Source organism: Indicator indicator, chromosome 3 (assembly GCF_027791375.1).
Source record: "Indicator indicator isolate 239-I01 chromosome 3, UM_Iind_1.1, whole genome shotgun sequence".
Lineage (NCBI taxonomy): Eukaryota > Metazoa > Chordata > Aves > Piciformes > Indicatoridae > Indicator > Indicator indicator.
The window spans coordinates 33,342,054-33,364,400 of record NC_072012.1 but is presented as its reverse complement, the minus strand read 5'-3'; the positions used below and the strand labels follow the sequence as shown (position 1 = coordinate 33,364,400).

The 22,347-nt window shown below is 40.7% G+C and overlaps 1 protein-coding gene across 1 annotated transcript in view; it reads right to left on the bottom strand.

The window, feature by feature from the left end:
* Positions 1-6,222: 6,222 nt before the first annotated feature.
* Positions 6,223-22,347, bottom strand: part of ANKRD26 (ankyrin repeat domain containing 26) — a 48,216-nt gene continuing 32,091 nt past the window's right edge. Inside the window, 12 exon segments of the mRNA XM_054399980.1 lie at positions 6,223-6,374; positions 8,007-8,052; positions 12,120-12,366; positions 12,736-12,971; positions 13,677-13,949; positions 15,388-15,529; positions 15,943-16,055; positions 16,843-16,971; positions 18,106-18,183; positions 19,206-19,299; positions 19,493-19,668; positions 20,502-20,654. Coding sequence (XP_054255955.1) covers positions 6,223-6,374; positions 8,007-8,052; positions 12,120-12,366; positions 12,736-12,971; positions 13,677-13,949; positions 15,388-15,529; positions 15,943-16,055; positions 16,843-16,971; positions 18,106-18,183; positions 19,206-19,299; positions 19,493-19,668; positions 20,502-20,654 — 1,839 coding nt within the window.

The following is a 22,347-nucleotide window of genomic DNA, read 5'->3' as shown; positions in this document are numbered from 1 at the left end:
GGGGTAGGAAAAGAACTCCACTGAGATAGGAAAAAGGGATTTTAGTCCACAGTATTGTTGGAAACTGTCTTTTCCTGCAAGGATCCTAGATTAAAGATCTAATAAATAACAGATGATGTTCAGGAAAATCCCATGAGTCCTTGCAGGGTAACAAACCAATTTTACAAAAAAGAGCAGGGCAGAAAGAGGTGATGCTAAGGACAAAAGGAAGTAACGCTGAATTGGAGGTAATCGTCATATTCCATTAAGTTTCCTGCATTGCCCTAGGTTGGTCACTTCCTCCTTTTGTTTCTTTAATGGAGATCTTGGAATGAAAGGACAAGTGTTGACTAGTACTGGAAAAGGATGCCTCCAGTGAAATGACTTGAACTGGCTTATGAAGAGGTTAATTAAATTCATTCAATGTGCATGAAGCAATGCAAAGCCATCTTCTGTGGTTCAAGGGCAACTTCACTAATTGCAATCCATGTCTACTTCATGTATTTGCAATCATCTTCAACTATTACATAGCTTATAGGCAGGTTACTAGATTGAAAAAAACATGGATTCTGAGTACCTATTCTGGCAGTAATTTCTGTACAACTCAGTCTTTGTTATCAACTACATAGCCTGTTATCTGTAGTCCCTGGGGTTAGTGATGTTCTTTTTCTAAGTAAAGTGGCTGAGAGATGTATGAAACACACTCTGTTGGAGCTGAAAATAAAAGAATGGGTGGTTGATGTGGTAGATTTATCTCATGTTCATCACCATGCTACTTCCAGAGCAAATACACCAGGTTTGTATGCTTGTGTAGGTGTTTTGTACCTGTGGTACCATAATTCCTCCTCTTAGTCTCGACTGCATGAAGCTGCAATTTGCTAAGAATTTATTCTGCACGTGAATACAGAAGTGATCTAAATGCCAAGTTGTGTTCTGCATGTGCTGGTGAAACAGAATTTAATTTATTCCACAGTCACTGTGACAAATACCAAGACATGAGCTGTTGTTCCTTTAGGAATTAAGTGACAAAATCCCACAAAGGCACATCTCAAGATGGCAGAAGTTTCAAGTTGAAGAGACTTGGAAACTATGAATTTATCGAGTCATGCCAGTGAAACCTCACAATGTTTTGTGCTTGCTAGTTGTATTTGGTCTATGGTACGTTTTGGCACCTGTGTATGCAGCTCTACTAATTTTTACAATCTGTGTTCTTATTTCTGCTTTCTAGTTAGGGAAACTACACTTTGTTGGTCAGAATCATGAAAATAAGTCTGTGGATTTTTTAAGAGGAAGTTCTTCAGTCACAGTAAAGTTTCAGAAGAGCTGTGTCATATCAATCAGTTTTAGCTTCCCTTTTGATAAAGTAATAAGGTATACTTAATGTATCAGGTATTCATAGTCAAAAAAGCATGAAATCCAGATGTGGTATCTGTATACACCTAGCCTTGAGGTAAAGGAGGGAAAACTTGTACCAGGCTTAGGTTAAAGACAGAAGATAGTAAAGAGCCAGACATTTATCCTGTAAATCTTGCTCCTCATAGCCCCTTCCAGGGTGCTATGTTCTGTCTTGGGTACTTTTGGGGGCTTTTTTCTGGCAATGATAGCAGAAATGCTGACATTTCTTCCAGCAGCAGCGTTTTCCCTGAAGAAAATAAAAAGCTCCACTGATGAAAAGCTGAAAACACAATAGCATTCAGACATCTGCCAAGAGCTACTTACTAGTGCTGAAAGCCTGACCTTATCTAAGCGGTAATATCTTCCTTCCTGAAGTCTTGCAACAGGTTCCAGGAACTCTGGAACTTGTGCTGAACGTGCTGCTGCTGTTCAGCCTTTCATCACTGATGGTGCCACAGAATGCCAAGAAATTTCACTCAGTGCTGAACTTCCTGCCTCTGCTACTTGCACTTTTAGAGAGAAGGTGTCTGTTACTCAGGAGCACAGCCACATGTGCATGGACTGGCTTTGCCCAGTAAAATGTCTTTAATGGCTGGCCTGCCATCTTTTTGTTTTGCACTTCAGATTTAGCTTATCTTTAATTTAGTGTTGATTTTTCCAGCTTACAGTGCTGTGCATAGAGACTGGGGTGGACATTATACAGGTAGAGAAATCAAAGAAGCTGGTAGTGAAGAGGTAATGAAATCTATAAAAAAAGGAAGTAAGCAGGATACAAACTTGTTGAATGTAGTTAAAGTTAGGTTTGTTATAGCAGAGTCCTCTTTAACACAGATTCAATTACTGTGCATGTTGTTCATATGAGAAATTCTGAGAAATTGTGAGAAAACCTTCTTGACTGAGAAATATTTGAAAGCACTAGAATTCCGATCCTAAAATGCTATTTTTTTGAATTAATGGTTCTTGCTTTGGATTTTTGTGCTTAAATCTTTGGCAATGCTCAGGTGTATAATTCTAGACTTAACTCTGCTTATGATGTAGATGGAAACCTCTATGCAGATGAACACCTTGATGTTTGTTCAATCTGGCCAGAGTTGGTGGTATATGTCAAGGATCTGCAGTATTTGCACTGACAAAACATGAAGATGACCTAGTGTCCAGGGGACAGAATGTCAAAATTGTATTCAAAACAACACGCATCAATAAACTTCCTAGCTATTTACAATTTAAAACTCAGTTTATGCCATATCCAATGAATAAAAACAGTTCTTGCTAACTGCCTCCTAAATACCACCACTTCATGTATATGAACTGGATTTATGGAGAGTTGTTTTACTGGGAGTTGCAGTACTGAACAGAAGCCAAAGCAGGAAGTGATTATGGCTAAGGAGCTGATGCTGATTGAAAATGTGTGATGCAGAGGAGGAAATATCACACAATAGAACCTCGGTTTGTTTGGAAGTAGATTTCAAAAGCAGGGCACATTAAGATGTAAACAGTCAATAGGACTGGGGCCCGCCTTTCTCCTAACAATCAGATCATTAACAGCAGAAGCGTGCAGTGATTTCCATGATTAAACTGCAAGTGCAGAATGCGTGACAGCGTGTGCTCATCAGCGCTGGACAGACACAGCCTTCTTGCTGTGTTTCTTATGCTGCTTGTCCTACCTCATCTTGGATACTGGAGTCAGTGCAAGTGCTGGAGGTCTTTGAGAAGGCTGGATTAAGACCCTTTTGTGTAACCATAGTGGGGTAGGGTTGCCCTCTGAAATTGCACTTCTAGTTTTGAAAGACCACCAACTCCCTGAAAAGTTGTCAGCTCACCGTGTTACCTGTGCATCTGACTACTGAAATGCAGATGGACCTACAGCAAAACTGGGCTGTTAGCTGGTCTGGTGTCAGACCATATAGAAACCCATCCTAACTGGCACCCCTGGTAAGAGGTAAGTCCAGCTGCCTCTAGCCCCTCTAATCTTGGAGGTCTCAGCTTGAACGCAAGAGGGTTCATCTCTTAGAAATATACCCCCACTTCACACACCACCTCGTCTAGTGGGAGGTGTCCCTGCCTAGGACAGGGGGTCAGACTATATAATCCCTAAGGTCCCTTCCACCTCAAGCCATTCTAGGATTTCCTGTCTGCCAGGCCTCAGGAACCTCCCTGCTGAGTGCCATGCCCCCTCCCAGATCATCATGAGTGTCCCCACAGTGACAATGCAGATAAGACTTGCAAGCAAAGAAATTGACTGGACATCTCTTTACCACCTCACACCCAATGCATTGTAGCTGCTGTCAACTGTTAAGCCAAATGCCAATGCTGAACAGAAATGGAATGGAAATCCATTATGCTTGTTCAGCCAAGAACTTCCTTCTCTCACACCACTGCAGCACAGAAGTTAGGAAAGAATTGGAAAATGGGTCATAGCTGTTTATCACAATGAGGCCAAGATGTTCTGTACCTGCTCTCTGTGGAAAGACCTAGAAGTACCAAAAGGTGAACTTTGACTGTTGTGATGCAGCCTGGAGAAATTTCTTAACTCCTTTACCCTTTGCAGGCCACAGATTAGTCAGCTTCCCACAGGATGTGAACCTGTAATATTTGCCAGCGTTTTATGGCTACCAGGAGCTCACCTACTACCTTCTGCCCAGACCACAAGGATTGCTCTAAAATACAGGAAAAGTCTGCAAACTGATTATTAGCAGTACCTCAATTCTAGTCCATGATCTTAACACGGTAGTGCTTCAATCTTCTCCAGAGGAAAAGGACACAGGTGCATGATGGCCAGATTGCTTGGGCAACCTATTCCAGAATCTCACCACCCTCATACTGAAGAAATTCCTAAGACCCAGTCTAAACCTACTCTCCTTCATCTTAAAACCATTTCCCCTTATCTTATTGCTAGACACCCTTATGAAAAGTCCCTCTCAAGCCTTCCTGTAGGATCCCTTCAGGTAGTGGGAAGCAGCTATAAGGTCCCCCTGGAGTCTTCTCTAGCCTGAACAACCCCAGTTCCCTCAGCCTATCCTCATAGCAGAGGTGTTCCAGTCCTTGGATCATCTTTGTGGCCTCGTCTGGACTTCTTCCAACAGCTCTGTGTCCTTCTCATGATAGGGATCACCAGAACTGGATGCAGTATTCAAGGTGGGGTCTCACCAGAGCAGAGTAAAGGAGCATAATCACCTCTCTTGACCTGCTGTCCACACTCCTCTTGATGAAGCTTAGGACACAATTTGCCCTCTGGGCTGCATGAGCACACTGGCTGCATGAGCACACTGCCAGCTCATGTTGACCTTCTCATCAATCAGTACATCCAAGTCTCTCCAGCACTACTCTCAACCCACTCTACACCCAGCTTTTATTAGTGCAGCCATGACCAGAGATGAAGTAAGCAGAGCAGAGCTCTGGAGAATTATATGGGCAGGGAAACCAGTGAAAAACAGAATCAAGAAGGAAAACAATAAAACAAGTATGTGTACTAGATTACAAAGTTTATTAAACACAAAGCTAATACATAGTGTATTAGCTTCTTCACAAAAATGTATTCATGTTGAAAAGGAAGTGTCACAGCAGCATTCATTGCTTTCCTCACTGTCAAGTCTTTGAATTAGTGGGTAAAACCCCCATATCTATCCAGTCTTACAGTACAACTATTCTTACTCTTCCAGAACTGGGACTTTGTTCTATAATCTTCTTAGATCACTAGTCCCCTTTGCAGGCAGGAAATGACAACTACAGATCTTCAGTAACAGCTAACTCCCTGAAGTAAGTAACACTGTTTGTTTTATTGACACAAATGCCCCACAACACTGGCTAACATCTGGGCTACTGCCACCATATCATCAGCTGCTAGCAGCAAAAAACTGTATCACGTAAGTTTTGGAAAGTACTGAGGAGACTGAAAGTTGATATATTAACATTCCTTTCCCCCCTGCCATATGTGAAGTGCTCAGGTATATCATAGGTGTGGATGTAGGAACTGCAAACATCTAAAGCTGCAGTAATTTTTAACACAAAAATCAACATGAATACCATGAGAATCAGTGGGCACAAACTGAAAGACAGAAGATTCCATATGAATATCAGGAAAACCATTTTTACTGTGATGGTGACCGAGCACTGGCACAGTTTGTCCATAGAGTTTGTGGTGTCTCCATTTTGGAGACATTAAAAGGCAAACATGGCCTGGGCAACTGGCTCTAGGTGGTCTTCCTTGAGGCAAGGGGGCTTGAGCAGATGACCTGCAAAGATCACTTCCAGCCTCACCTGTTCTGTGGTTTTGTGAGACAACACAAACATACCAAACAGACCACAACTTTCTTGGCACTACTATACACTCACAGCAAATTTAAACCTTAAATGCATAAAGTAACAGCAATGTAAAGTGCCCTATTCTCCAGTTCGAACAGTTGTAAAACTGTCATTTTATCAGCAGAAAGATTCACTGCATCAGGACTGAAGCAGCAGGCTCAAAAATAACACTGAAAACATTAAAACCCAAAACAAAACAGTGAAAAGAATAATCAGAAAGGGATTTTGTTAAAACAGAAACCATGTATGGAGCAAAAGAGTGCATCTGCCTTCATAGGACATTTTGACAGTCTGTCAACCTCAAGAATCAAGATCAGTCAATCTGCTAGTCAGAAAAACCAGAGAGGGGTTTTACTGTGAGTGCAAAATAGAACAACTGTGCATCAATAAACCGACAGGTAAGTGCAGTGTGCTTTACATCCATTTTAAAGGCTTAGCACTTATGTTCAGACTGCAATAAACACATTTTCACATCTGACCCATGGCAAGGGAAACCACAGATGCACTATGTAAACAAAATGATTTCCAGAGTCCTTTCCTAGAATTTTATCGAATCATGTAATTTTTGGTTAAAACATCACGGTACTCCTGTATTGCCCTGCTAAGAGGATCCTGATCAACACAGAAATTTTTGGAAGATCCATCAGCAGATACCATGGGAGAAGCTCCAGCAGATCCAGTTTGAAGTTCAACAGTAGCTAGGGAGAAAAGAGAAGATTTCTGGTATTACATTTACAGCAGTTAGGGCCAAATAATCATTGTAAAAACAGTACAGGGAACTAGAGAGACTACCATCTACAGAGCTTAAAAAACTTCCAGTGCAACAATGAAAGGGCTTGGCACAAAAGGAAGAAATTTTTTTTTTCCACATTTGCTTACCTGTCAATATATTTCTAAAGCTAGTGCAATTCTTTCATTCCAGAGGCTACACACTGAACATCTTCAGGTAATCCACAAATGACTCCTCCTTACACCAGTGATAAATGTAGCCCCCTGCAGATCTCTTCAACCTCGCGTGTCCATTTTTCTTAAATGGTCAAACATTTTTGGAACACTGCTTCTGAAAACCAGCTTCTGCATTTGCTGTGACAAACTTTAAAAGGACTTGCTGTGCAAATGCAAACACCTTTGCAGTGTGGTCAGGCTAGGGCAAGTCTCCCAGCCTGGCACCTTCTCTGCGGGGCACCTTTGTAACTTGCCCTGGCAAACCCCTCTTTCTTCCATGAAAATATGCACTCAATGAAAGAAACCAGACACCTTTTACAGGCAAGGCCCCCAAAAATCAAACAGACTCTATGACTCCTAGCAGATGTGCAATTATGGTCAAATTGCACATAGATGCAATGCAATGGCTTTGTGTCCATTCAGACACATGCAAACAGCTATGAAGCTACAGCTGAATACTCTTTATGTGATTAAAAGCACACAAGGAACAGAAGGAAATTATCTCAGGTGCTGCTTTGAAGTAGGAGAAAGTTCTTCACGGAGAGAGTTGTTAAGATGTTGGAATGTGCTGCCCAGGGAGGTGGTGGAGTCACCATCCCTGGAGGTGTTCAAGAGGGGATTGGACGTGGCACTTGATGACATGGTTTAGTAGTCATGAGGTCTTGGGTGACAGGTTGGACTTTGATGATCCTTTAGGTCTTTTCCAACCTTATTGATTCTGTGATTCTGTAGCTAGCACCAGTCACTGCAAATCAGTAACTCTGGAGGAACAATTGTTGTCAAGTGGGTGGAATTCCTCTTTGGATACCTCAAAGTGCATGTTTTATACTACACTTTGCAAGTATTCAACTCGTCTTATGTTTGGCTAAACACTTTTCTTTAGGAGATCACTCAGTAACCGATCTTTTGTCACTGGTTATAGTCTTCTTGCTTGTGCAAAAAAGGCTGCAACACCTAAGCTACAAAGGAATCCAATGAAAAAAAGATGGCAAAAATCAAGAACTAAGAGCAGACACTGTGTATGGTATGGCTTATGGGTGAATGCAATTGCTGTATATAGAAGGGATGGTTGAAGTCTATAAAAATCTTATCTCAGGGCTTCTTCTATATTTGGTGCTTGTGCTTGAGGATTAACTCCACTGAAAGGTGACTTAGCTTAAGCCAAGTGCATCCGTGTGGGTGAAATGGGTTAATTTTCTTTGAGCTTCATTTTTTTCAGGTAACTGTGTAACATTCTACACAGTATTTTAGTAAGCAGGAATTCTTCACATGCAATTTTAACCTGGAACTTGATAGCTAGGAACTTGATAGCTTTCAAGCCATTCCAAGAGTTGGGAAGAGTCACCTTTTTCCTTAAACACACTGCTAACATAATGATACCTTACCCTGTTCAAGTTCTTTAGTGATTTTTTCATCCATTTCCTGTCGTACCTAGAATTATATAGAAAACATACAGTTCACATTTTAACAGCTATATTTTTGTAGTAGTCAAACCTGTAAAGCATTCTTAAAACCCACACACAACGTGATAAAAACTATTATTCCAAAAAGAGATCTTGGTTTGGGGTATAATTTTTAATGAAGAGAAACTCTCGGTGAGCCAGGCTGTAGCATTCTCACTGCTGAGCAACATGAACTGTAGCACAAAACAAGCTGTAACTCATCACCTGGATTTTAATTGGCCATCAAAAAACCAACCAACCAACCAAAAAAACCCACCAAAACCAAAAAAAACCAGGAAGAAAGCACAGTGGAGTTATTATAATGAAGGTATGGTTAAAATCTATCAAACACCTGAGCAGAATGTCAGCTAAATGCTGAAATATGCACAAATACCACCCACGGGGACAAATTCAGTTGAAGCTGGCTTCTGCAATTTCCTAACAAAAGAGATCAAACAGCAGCTGCTACTGGATTGACATATCCTATTGTACAGAAAAAAGCACAAGCCAGTATTTTTCTCTTCTCCACCTTAGGATGGAAAATTTAAAGAGCTCCTATAGGTCATGCCGAGATTTTTCTTTACTGCTTTTGCAAATATCATGACACATAAAAGTGAATTTCAAAATAGAGACCATGCAGCTTCCAGGCCTATGATGGCCATAGAATCAGAATGTATTGGTTGGAAGGGACCCCATGAAGATACCTGAAGGGTTTAGACAACATGAGCTATGTGGAGAGGCTGAGAAAGCTGTGCTTGTTTCTTTACTGGAGTAGAGAAAGCTCAGTTGGACCTTATCTATGTGTATAAATACTTAGTGAGGGGATTAAAGAAGATGGAGCCAGACTCCTCTCAGTGGTGCCAAGAACAAGAAGAACAGGCATAAGGTGAAATAGAGAAAGTTTCATTTAATTGTAAAATTAAAAAAAAAAATCCTTAAGTGTGGTCAAACACTGGAACAAGTTGCCCAGAAAAGGCTGTGGAGTGTCCATCTCTGTAGAGGTACAAAACCTGGCTAGAGCAATCTGCTACAGCTGACCCTACTTTGAGCAGGGCTGGAGGGTTGGACTAGATACCTTCAAAGGCCCCTTCCCTGTCACCATTCTATGATTCTCCAGTTTTAATACTGAACCCCTGGGGGAATAAGTATTTATTTTATGAAATGTGCAGCCTTACCTGGCAAGATACCACCACCACCAAAAATAATAAAAGAGCTAAAAAATGTACAATTCACTCAAGAGGCCATACAGAGAAAGACCCACAGGAAAGGAAGCACTCTGCATATGCTCACAAGAGGAAAGAGTAACAGGCAGTAACTGCAACAGACAAAGAAGTGGGGCCACATGCCAATAAAGTGGAGGGAAGGGCCCTCTCTCCAGGAGTACAAGGATAGCTGTGACCAAATTCACTGGCTCTTCCAGAAGAACCACTCAGTGGTACTTTGTTGGAAAAGCATGTGTCTTCATAGCAAGAAGAGGTGAGCACAGAACTGAAGGAGCAACAGAAAAGCCCTCCACAAATCCCCAAACCTCTATTTTCAAGCAGGTACAAGGAGCAGCAAAATCCTGAGAAGGGATCTCCTAACACAGGAAATGAGATACAGGTAACAAAAAAAAGCAGGAAAACTAATAGTTAGACCAAAACATGACCCAAAACTAGGATCACTCCTAAGCAAATCCTCACTAGTAGTTGAGATGATGGAAGAAACCCCTCTATCTGGTTTCTGGAGCCTTTGCAATGACCAGAAGGTCCACAGGACCCTCTGCAATATATACAAATAAATCAAGAGAAGAAAAACATCTTTTCCTCTTATTCATTCCATTAACATCTTTGTGACTCTTATCCATGCCTAAGGAAAGAAAAATAGATGGAATTAAAGCTAACAGCAATTTTGGAAAAGGGAATAAAAAGCCAGGCAAAATACACCTTTGAGGGCTATGAATCGCCTTCACTGTTCCTCCTTCCTCCCTGCCTTCTGGAAAAGGTATCACAGCAGACTACCCCAAACTGCCTAAGCAAGTACTTCTTATCTCACTAGTGGCACATCTCCTCAGGCAGTAACATACTAGCTTTCCCTTGCATCAGTCACCTTCTCAATAATTCTTTTTCAGAAATCTGTGTTGACTTATTACTGACTCGAGTGAGTTACTTGAGCATAGAGTACGTAGGATCCTGTAAAGACTCCCTGAGATGATACTCAAGAGTCTATGAACTCAATTTCAGGTACTCCAGATAACCTCTGCTACTACCAAGAACTTTTTGATTATCAGAACGGGCAAGGAGGGTAAACTAGCCTACTCCTATTATTTAAAGAAGTTCCATTATAACAGGTGAAATCTGTACCCTGTCATCTTACAGACTATTAACTACCACAGAAGCCATAACATAACAAATGCTCTGCAGCAGTCATTCTTTCACTTGGACAAACTGCAAATATTTTGAACTCGTTAGTATCAGGAAAATGTGAATGAATCACTAAGCTTTTATCAAAATCAAACAGCACAAATAAATAAAACATCTCCAGTATAAAATACCACCCAACATGAAACAGTACTGGCTGCAAACCTTGTCCTGGCTGCAGAAGAAGCAAAGAACAGTTTTTTTTATTAAGGAGCTGTAGAAGAAATAAAATTGGTATTAAGGTCAAAGGTCTTCAGTAAGAAATAGGAACATGGCCTACAAGTAAATGAAGCAAGAAAAGAAACTAGCAATACAGACAAGCTAGCAATATACTTCATAGAGTGCAGATGGAAAACTACATCAGAAAAGCAACAGCCATTGAGAGAGAGCTGGAAGCAAACATTCCCATGATAAGTGAAATTGGTTTCACAAATCCACTAATTCACATTGGTTACAGCAAGAAGATTTCATGATTATTTTCTGTGTTGAGACATCCATGTTCATTTTCACCAGCCTTTAGCACAGCTGTCAGGATTTAAGCTTGACATTCCGGACACTAGTCCTAAAATCTCCTTGCAGCACACAAGTTTACAGACAAAGGGAAGTATATAAGGGAAGAAGATATCTATCCTGGTATTGACAAGACTTTGAGATGCCCAGAGAGTTCCAATTTCTTCTAGAAAATTAAAATGGAAATGACTACCTGATAAATGTTGCTGTTACTCAGCTAGGTAGTACTGAGTACTCCACATTTTCTTTCCCTTCACTGTCTTTTTTTTCATTTGTTCCTCCTCAAAAAAGACACAACTGTTAGCCTTTTTCTTTTAAACTAGGATAGCATTTTTTTTCTGGAAGTGGGATGGTTTCCTCCTTTGCCTTTTTCTTCTCACTTCCATTTCTCTGTCGTCTTTTCTTCACTTGTTCCCTGCTCCTTGTTCAGCATGACGTGAGGTATCTGCTGTAACACTAACTGCTTATTACAGGGCACACTTTGACTAGAGGCATGGCAGAGGCTGCAACATTGCTGCACAATTAGAAAGCTGTGAAGACTTCCTGAGGACTAGTAAAAGTTAATTTTACCTTTTCATGTAATAACATTTATCAGTAACTACAAAACCAAACATCCTGTTCTGAAGTATAAAGTGAGAAGTTACACCATTCTCTTCATATCATCCTCTTTTTGAAGCATCCCTTTGTTGATATTTATGTACTAAGACAATTTCCAGTGAAGATACTGCTAGAATAAAGAAAAGAAGGAAAAAGTATCTCAAACAAAGATGTCTGATGAGATTTTGCACTCATCTAAAGTCAGCTGTTTTAATTAGGTCACACATGCTACACATTAAAATTTAATGAAGAGGTTAGCTGTGAATTTTCTATACCACCACATTTTTTTAATCACAGTTTCCCTTGTAAAATAATGTACTTACACAGTTAATTATTTAGATTTCATTATTTTTTGTCTTTGAGCACTCCTGAAAATTTGTACAATCCAAAGACCAAAAAGTCTTCACCTCTACCACATGTAGCAATTGTTCTGGCACATCAGACTGTATGGCTTGGAACTGCAAACAGATTCTAACTTCAGGCTAAATAGCACACCTTGCTTACAGATACTGTTTGGTAGTACTTGAGAACAGTATTCCAAGATGCTTACCTTAGCCACGAAAGCTTCAACACTCTTTCTTGATGATAATGCGATCCTGGCTGGACTTAGGAAGCTTCCTCCTAGACTTAAACTTCTGTTCAGTGCCAAACTGTTGCCAAGATGTCCCAGTTCAGTTGAATACAGAACTGGACTTGCAGCCAGATCTCCACTGGCAAAGCTGCTTGTGATTAAAGACTTGCTTCTGTGGCGCACCTGAAGGAGTTTGGCATTGGCTTCTGCTAGTTTCTCATTAGCTCTGAAATATTTGGAAGCATGCTAAGAATTATCCTTTGTATTAACACTTTCATGAAGTTATCCTCCAGGTATTTGGCTATTATTCACCTTCTGAAAGCAGAAGGGACAAAGAGTGCCCAAAACAAGAACATAACTTGTTCATACTATTATTCATATTAATGCCATGATTAGTGGCGTTACTGCTGGAACACTAAAGAGAAATCAGGACAGTTCTAATGAAGGGAAAGAGTCTTAAGGTACTTTCTTCACAAATATGTAACCTTATGCATACATGCATAATGCTGGCCAGATGTAGAAAAGGGATTTTAGGAGGAAGATGCATGAGGGAAAAGGAGTATCATCTTGTCACTCCAAAAAACCATGGACTTACCTTTCCAGTTTATTTGCTAGGCGTCCTCTAATTTTCACTTCCTCCAGATACAGTTCTTTGTACTTTTGCACTTCTGCCTGTGTGGATTCTTTTTGAAAAATACTGTCTTGTTGGGTACTTTTTATCCTGTCCAATTCACGTTCGAAATCTTTAATTGTCTGTTTTAGCTGGTTTCTCATTGAAGCATGATGACTGGCTCTGATTTGTTCTATTTGGTCATGAGAGGCCGCCTGTGTCTGAAGCAGGTAATGCACTTTCAGCAATAACAAAGAAAAAGAGAACTCTCCCTGCCAGTCTACTGCATGCACCCAGTTCCAAGAGTGCAGCTTTATTCAGTGAAGCAACTATGCCTCCTCACTACCATCAGCTAGCAAGGTAGAACCCTGGAATTAAACCCTGGTACATTAAATAACTATTTTAATTCAGAAAGAATTCCCCCTCTTAGCACTTTTGTTCATCAAAGCTACTAATGAAGGAACAGTACGTGAGACAGGGCTTACAGAAAAGGATTCCTCAAAGAAATTATGAGGATCTCTCACCCCTCCCTCCTCCTTGAACCCCTGCAACTTCAGTGACTTATTTTCTGAGTACTTTCCCCTGCCCAGTGACAAAGCAAGCTCTGCATGCCTGGCCATGACAACCCTAAGTTACAATACCCATTAAGGGTGAAGAGTGAGTACAAGACCAGGAGACAGTGATATTCCCCCAAGAACTGCAAAATTGAAATTTATCTTGGGCAAGCTTTTGATTCAGGGATCTGCAGCAGGCCCTCTTGGCCAGCCACATTCCCCCCTCTCCCTCTACCCTTCAGGAAAGACAGAAGTACAGCCCTAACACACAGAATCAGGTACTGAAAATAAAATACTAAAAAATAATGATCACCCCAACGAAAATATTAATAGAGACTGCAGACACAAGTGAGAATTTCAAATTTCACTTACCTGCAAAAACACATTGACTTCTTGTAGTTTTTGCCTTATTTCTTGGTCAGCTCGTTCATCCACCACTCTTTTATATTGCTCTATTTGGCCCATGCTAGTCTCCAAACGATGTTTAAGGTCAGCCACCTCTTCTTTCAGCTGGCATTTGCTCTTCTCCAGTTTTTCATGGTTCCCACGCATGGTGGACAACTCTTCTTGCAAATCCTGATTTTGTACTTCTAATTGCATGCATTTCTTAGACTTTATCTCCAGCTGCTGGGAAAGTTCACCAACCTGTAGACAGCAAAAAAGAACAAGAGGGATCTAAAATTAGTACATTTTGTGAAAAATCTGTAAACAGGCTGGCCATGGAGACTGTATTTGTCACTGTCCTTATTTAACAGCTAAACCCAGGACAGTCATCTGCTGACTCAGTGTGAGAGTCCAATGACTCTATTGTCTTAAAACAACCTGTGACATATCTGGTCTGAATAGACAGAGTGATGGCTTTGATGGCACTTAAGGGCTCTTGAGGAGGACTGCTGGCCTGGCAGAGTGGTTTAACAATGAAAAGAGAGAATTTCTGTGGAGCTGGGAATTCCCTCTCCTTATTTTAAAACCACTGCAACAGCGCCACAGAAAGGGTGGTGACAGACATTGCGCTGTCAGAACCTGGAGCACACTTCTGATTTGGAGAGAAATGGAGGAAACTAGCACAGTAAACACTTGAGTCTAACAGAAAAGAGAAATTTTAGACAGTTAAATTAACTTTTCTACTGAAAATGAGCCACTGCATTCTAAACTTTCTAAACATAAACATAGCTCTGCTCCGAGACATGGCTGCTTTAGCAACAGATCTGAGTAGTGAGTGCAGAAACAGGTAAGAAGTAACATGCTACTGAGCAGCCAGAGCTACCTCAAAAAACACTTCTGAGAAGGCCGCTTCTGGGTCCCAACAACAACATGGGAGAGATAGGCTGAGACAGCTCCTAGCAAGCAGCAAGTTACAGAAGGTTTTCTGCATTGGCTCAACACATCATGCCCTGGAAACAATAACACCATTTAGAAAAGCAAAACTTGAACCGCTTCTTGCTCGCCTCATGCCTAAGACAGAGCTCAAGGGGTGATCTTTGGCAAAGCCAACTTCATGGCAGTGTCACTTCTCTCTCTTCCAGAGAATGAATTATCTGTCAGACTTCAAAGCTGCTGCCACAGCCTCTAGCTGCAGACAGGCCAGTGCTGGGCCTTACTGGTCTCACCCATGGATGGGACTTCCTGGTAGGATTGCAGACCTGCCTGTTCCTATGGACCAGCCAGGAAATCTGCAGTCTTGGCTGACCCTGTTTACTGTCACTAGACCTGTTCTGCTCTTCTTGGTAAGGGCCTTGAGATTGCTCCCTGGCCCTTCAGGTCATGGACTCTGACAGCCTTTACTGCAACTCTTGGCTTGCCCCTCCTCTGCAGGACAACTTGCCCTTGATGTGCCCTTGCAAGATCTGTTTTTCACATAACATTTTCATCTTTAGCCATAATGACTTCATTACTCTAAGTTATAGTCATCTACTATTGTAACAGTAGAAGGAGCATCAAGAAAAGTAAATAAATTCCAAAATAAAGCCAAGGGAATTTTTTTTTTTTAAATCAACAACATGAAAGGAAGTATAGGGAAAGAATAACAGATTTCAAAAGAAATACACCATCACAAGAAAATTTGAAACAAACCAGTACTAACCTTTGCTCTTAGTTCACCAATTTCATTGACCAATTTAGAAGACCTGTTCTTCATTTCTCCCTGCAAATTCAGCTGGGACTCCATCTCTCTCTCTTCATAGAGTTGTACCTTCTTCACAGCTCCAGTGAGAAGCCTCTTCAACCTAAACAGCAAATGAGTCAAGAAAATGAAGGAAAGGAACAAGTGGCCTTTTTCCACAGTCATGTAAGCAGCACAGACATGGCTTGCTTAACCTTCATCGTACTTGAAACACCAGGAATTAGGAAAACCAGCATTCCTGTGCCACAAATCACATGGAGGGTCCACGTTACACCTTAAAAAGAGGTACAAGAGAGATCCCTTCCCCAGGAAAACTGTGGGGCAGCCTATATCTACAACTCATATGGCAACTATTGAAAAATACAGGCTCATGCACATAAACACCTTGCATGAACTAACATGAGGCTTGTATTGGCTCACAAACAATCTTTAATGTACATCAATTTTTTACACTGAAGTTCAATGAAGTTTGACTTCTACTCAGGGATACCTCTTAATCATACTATAAAGCCATACCTCTTACAGTTTTTCTGCAGATCAGCATTTCTTTTAATTTCTTGGTCCAAACGCAGTTCAACTGGGTGTTTCAATTCTTCCAGCTTTTTCACTTTCTTTCTTTCACTCTCACACTTTCAAAACAGAAAAGATATAAGACATACAGAGCACAGGAACAACGCAGTATGAGCACCCAGCGTTCCCCACAGAGAAACTGCAGTATGTCTCTAAGTTCCATAGAATGCCAAGAGACAGAATTCCTGAGAACATTTAATCACTTCAGGTTTCATATCAAACAGGGCAATACCTAACAACAAAACAAATGCCCTCGCTGAAGCAAAGGCCACCCTCTTCTAATGCTTCAAAGCAAGAAAGTAGAGAAGATCCTGGAGACCACTTTTGACCGTTTCTCTGTTCATAGCAAGGATTAAGTAGGTATGCACATCATGGGAGAGCACAGGTCAGTTTAAAGGTTTCATGAAATCTTTAATGAATAGCAGGCAGGAGATTGTAGAGGAACCTGATCTTTTGGGATTCTACAGTGCTCCTGCTATCCTGAAAACATGCAGCAGCTCATCCATAAATTGCACTGGAAACATGAAGCATTTTAATCCTGCCCAGAAACCAGAGTCTGAAGATGACCAAAGGCAATCCAAGGAAGGAACTGTGGAACTGCAGCCTTGCTCCATGTGCTTGACTGACAGTGAGTCACATTGTGAACTCTTCCCAACAGAACCACTTTAAATTTTACACAAAAATACTCAGCTAGCTTTTAATTGCTTGCTGGTCAACCCCCAAATGATAATCAGCACCTGAACAACAGGGGTAACAGGAAAAGCTGGGCATGCAAGAACTTGAAAAAAAGGTGAACACAGTTCTCCTGGGTCTTGGCTAGGTGTTTGGAGAATTAGCTGGGCTCACCTGTTCTAAGAGATCAGCCTTTTCCCTGTCAAGCTGAGCAACACGCTCTTCAAGGTGGGTTATTGACTTCAATTGCTCTTCCCACACACTATCCTTTGGCATCAGGGACACCACATTCTGCTTTTGCATCTGTGAAAGCAACAGCGGCAAAAGAAAAATCTGAGGTGATTGGACAGGCAGCACTGCAGTAGAAAGCAGCCACTGAAAGGGAGACAGGCCCAAGCTTTCCTCTCCCCATCCAAGTTCTGTGATCAAGGTTCATGCAGAGTGTAAAACACACCTCAGGAAACATTGCCAAGAACAACTGAAGCTGTTGGTGGAAAGAATGAACACTCTAGAAGTGACAAGATGAGGTTACAACTTTGGGGAATAAGACAACACAGACATGCACAAAATCACCCTACACCTTTCTTCCAAAGGTCCCCTAGAGTGCATAACGATACTTGCTTTATACTATACTCCTCTAGTGCCCACTGCAGTAAATACAGAAGCAGTGAGGGAGGGGTAACAGCTGTAAATCTCCTAAGAGCAAGAAAACATTTTCAGATCAGCAATGCTATTTATGCTTCTACACAAAGGGACAAAGATTTGCCTAACCAGATGCACTTGAGTAGAGCAGAACTTGTTGATTCAGGTCAAGTATAAAGAATGCAAACCGCCTAGATGCTTTTAGTGGCATTCTGCAAGAAACAATCTCCCTGTCCCCCAAAATCCAAACAAATAAACAAGTCTATTGATCTACAGAAAGTTATGAAAACCTTATCAGAAAGGCTTATATCAAAAAAATACTCAGGGTACATAACTTTCTCAAATATCCTTACAGAATAGGTGAAACATTGAGTCGTAGGACAGAAACTAACATGGTCTCAAGAGCAAGCTCTGACAAAGCTGCAAAGATGACATGGATCTCCCACGTCCAGTCCCCTCTCTCAGCTTTCAACCACAGATCTGCCCCCTGCCCACAACATCCATCCTATCCATCATCTGTCATGGTTTAACTCTAGTAGGTAGCCAAGCACCACACAGCCACTTGCCCAGTGGGATAGGGGAGAGAATTCGAACAAATCGTGCTGATGAACACATATTTTATACACCACAAGACAGAGATAAAAAAGTGCAGCACAGGGATGATGAAATGTGCAGCCTTTTCCCTCGAGGTTGCCTTAAACTGTGCCTACACAGCACACCTGATATTTTCATCAATTACCTGCCCACAAAAATTCAAAAGACTAAAACAGTCATTCATAGAAGCCACTCATGTACCTGCAGCGGGTGGTGATAGTCTACAGCTGCCTGTGTTGTCTGGAAGCCAGTTATCAAGTCTTCCAAGCGGTTATGAACCTATGGAAGCATTAAAAGAAGCAAGAAGACATACTATGACTTTCCAGACTGAAGTTTACACTTGTTACCAAAAATAAGTATCACATACACCTCTTTGTTCCTGTAGTATTTACAACCAGCATCAATGGCTCCAGTTTGTTACTGGTAGGTCTCAGGTGGCCAAGGCCAATGGTATCAGTGTTACAAGCGGGACTGGGGAAGTGATTGTCCCCCTGTACTCAGCACTGGTGAAGCTGAAACTTGAGTATTGTGTTCAGTTTTGGGACCTTCACTACAAGAAAGACATTGAGGTCCTGGAACAGTTCCAGAGAACGGCAACAAAGGTAGTGATGGGTCTGGAGAACAGCTCTTAGGAGGAGCAGCTGAGGGAAATGGGGTTGTTTAGTCTGGAGAAAAGGAGGCTGAGGGAAGATGTTGTTGCTTGCTGCAACTACCTGAAAGGAGGCTGGAGTGAGGCGAGTGTCAGTCTCTTCTTTCTCGTAATAAGTGACAGGATGAGAGGAAACGTTGTCAAGTTGTGTCAGGGAAGGTTTAAGGATGGATATTAAATGAAATGTGTTCACTTACCAGCCTCTGGAGTAGACTCTCCAGAGAGGTGATTGAATCACCATCCCTGGAAGCGTTTAGAAGATGCATCAATGTGGTGCTAAGGGACATGCTTCAGCACCAGACTTGGTAGAGTTAGATAATGGTTGGACTCAATGATCTTAAAGGTCTTTTCCAACTGAAATGATTCTATAATTCTATCTGATATGATGGGACTAAAGGAAACAATAGTTACACCATCATATTAATGTCATATCCTTATCTTTTAGAGCATTAAGTATGACTTGCTATATTAGCATGGGAAAACTCTAAAAACCAGAAAGCTGAGGAATGCTTTCCAAACAGCCTCTATTCAGCAGAACTCAGGAACTGAGCTCCTACAGGTTCTCCAGGACAACCTCATCTTAAAAATTCCCCACAGAAAGAGGTGACTAGGTTTGGGAGCTTACAAAAAGGGAAGTTTATGACCAGCTTACTGAGGCAGAGACTTGCAGGTCTCTCTGAAGCGCTTCAATCCTAGTGCTTTGTTGTTGGACTGTGGCTTCCAATCGGGCATTTTCAATTTCAAGGCTTAAAGAGAAATACATGTCTTATTATGGAAATCCACCTAGCACAAATTATCCAAGAACAGTGTGAAATAATATAATCCAATACAAAAACATCCTTCAAAGTCATGTATTAACTTGCTGTGATGTAACAAGGCTACGCTATTGTTTTCGTTCCCAGAAAGCAACAGATGCTTTTCTCCACTGTCTTCTCTTACCGCTGGATGTGTTCTTCTAGTTGTTTTATAGTAGTATTAGTCCCAGAGGATGCCAATAGGAGGTCCTGGAGTTTCTGGGAGCAAGCTGTTAGTTCTCTTTCTTTATCATCCAATGCAGTCTTCAAGTCACGAACACAATGTTCAGACTGGAGGTGCTGTTCTTCCAACTCCTCCAACTGTAAAATCACAGTAAGAATCCACAGTAGTCAGGTGAGCTTTTATAGGGAGAAGTCAGCTGCTGCTGAAGAATTCAGGTACTGTGGATTTCTGCACAGACCCTCTAGCCAAGGAACTGTAATAATTTCAAGCACATTCAAACCATCACTTCTACTAGCAGATGAACACAACCTGCGTTACTTCACCATCTTTTATACTGGCCTCTCCCATCCCTCCACTCATGGCCTGTAGCATAGTTGCGAGCACTAGCACTGCCCTTTCTACCTTTTTGGTGACTTGTGACATTTTTTGTATCCACCTCTTTGCTTCTCTGTGAAAATATGAATTAAAAAGTTCATCCTTCTCCCGAAACAAATTCACAACTCCCTCATAAAAGAATTTACAATCCCTTCATAAAAAGATTAGGATGATTTCTATTTCAGAACTCCAAGGCCTCTATAATTCAGTTTAAGAACACTACAAAGGTGGTCCCTGCCTCAGAATGGAGTTCGCAATTCACTTTCAAGAAAGTTGCTAAGGATTCCAAATTACAATAGGGACAAAAAAGAGGAGGAAATAAATAAATAAATGCAGAATAAAGTGAGGAAGGACAGGGAGAGAAGAAAGACAGGCATCATACAAAAGTCCAAATGCAGCAGTCCAGTGTATCTACTGTTCTTCAGAAATCAGACAACATGTTTGGCCAAACCACACCTTCTGATCATGGACATTAGGTTGTAAATTCATTCACACACTATTAAATCTGAACTGGAAATTTTTTCTAGGGTTTTAAGGCAATACTCATGCCTTCTTTCAACAGCCTCATTTATTCACAGTTACAGACATTAGGTACCTTGTTTTTAACCTTTTTCAGTTCCTTTTGTAAGCATGATTTGTCTTCCTCCAAGTGACTGCGGTAGCGTGTAGTAACTTCGAGTGAAGCTTCTGACATAGATTGCTTTTTAAGAGCATCTGCAAGCTCCTGCTGCAGCTGTCTGACCATGCCCTAATGAAATAGTCAAATGAGCATGAAGAAAATGGTAAGAACATGAAATATGCCTTTATTTTAACTTTGATTATACAATCACAACTGTCTTTGGATTGAACACAAAGGTATGAAGTTTTGCTTGCTACCAGCAGGCATCTGCACAGATGATTTCTTTTCATCTTTCTCAGCTGAACACCTCCAAACTATCGGCAGCTGTTCAAGAATATTTCTACTTCTTAAAACGCAAAAAAGGCTGAAATGCTATTCTTCTTGGAACAATACACAAGCACACAGTATAATAATGTATTTTTTCTGACAAAACCCCAAAAAATCTGCTGTGAAGTAAAAGTTACAGCTTAACTGCAGATATTGCTCTGATGACCAAAGGCAGGACTTTGTAGATCATTAAACAAATACATGTATCTGAAAGCTCTTTTGAGATATACCAATTATATGTTGAATCACATCCTCTTGCAGCCTTCTTAGCAAATTCATTTTAGAATAACAACTGCCTTTATACTGGCACATTAGATTTACAAAAACTGAGGTAGTTCATACACAACTAGTAAATTCAAAAGAAAGCTGTTACTGTGGCAGCGAGAATACAAAGCAATTCACAGATTAAAACAAATGACAGCACTGCTGGAATTCTCTCCTCTACCCCATTAAAGTCACTGATAAATGAAGAACAAGGTGGTTACTCAACACATGTAGATATTTACCTCACTTAAAGATTCTGTATTTGTTATGAGGAAAGAAATGTAATTTAAAATCACTATTCAAATCACCAAGGGAGACAAACCTTATACCAGCGTCTAAATACTCAATGTGATTAGTTTCTGCTTTCCAGAAAGTAAAAGAAGAGTGAATAAAATGGGTAAGGCACCTTTTAAATCAATGCTTTGCCTAGAATTGGTAGAATAACAACAGAGAAGACCCTATCTACTCCTAGAAACATATACAGTAATGCATTCTCCCCTTATCTACAGCTTTTTCAATTATCTACCTATTCCTTACTCCTACCCCCACCTGTATTCTCAACAAAAATAATCTAAGTGCAGAAATAGGAACAACACTTGGTTCGAGCATTTTCAAGTGACTTAATGTTATGCTAGTGCTCTGTACAGGAGCATGTTTCACACTCAAGTACCACCTCAGTTTGCAGAAACCTGACAGTTTAACTGATTTTCTCCAGATAATTAGTCTTTCACAGTGATACAAGGAAAGAACACATTTAGATAAGACTTCCCATTATAAAAAAGAGAAAACTTAGGTTAGTGTATGAAAATAACATAACAAGGAACAGGTAGGTCCCTTAGGACCCCCAAAAAACATGCATCAATTAACACCTGGACACTACCAAAACTCTTCAGTTTTAATAGGAACTTACGGAGAAGTTTGGGGTGGTTTTTTATTTTTTTTTCTGTAGAAACTTAATATAAAACCATCCCTCATCACTTCACTTGTCTGCATCTTCGTTTCTCAACACTTGCATACTGGATAGCTCTTCCTTTTATGCTGCTTGTTTGCATAATCAATACATAAAAAAACCCCATCATCAAGTACATAAAAACACTCTACAAAGCATGAAATAGGGTAATGAAAAAAAGATGAAAAAAGTTCTAGAGAAGAATCAAATTCTTGATAAAAGGTTAGACTTGGATACCTTTTCTCTGTTCTCTGAGCAGCAATATCCTGTTTCCCAAAACTT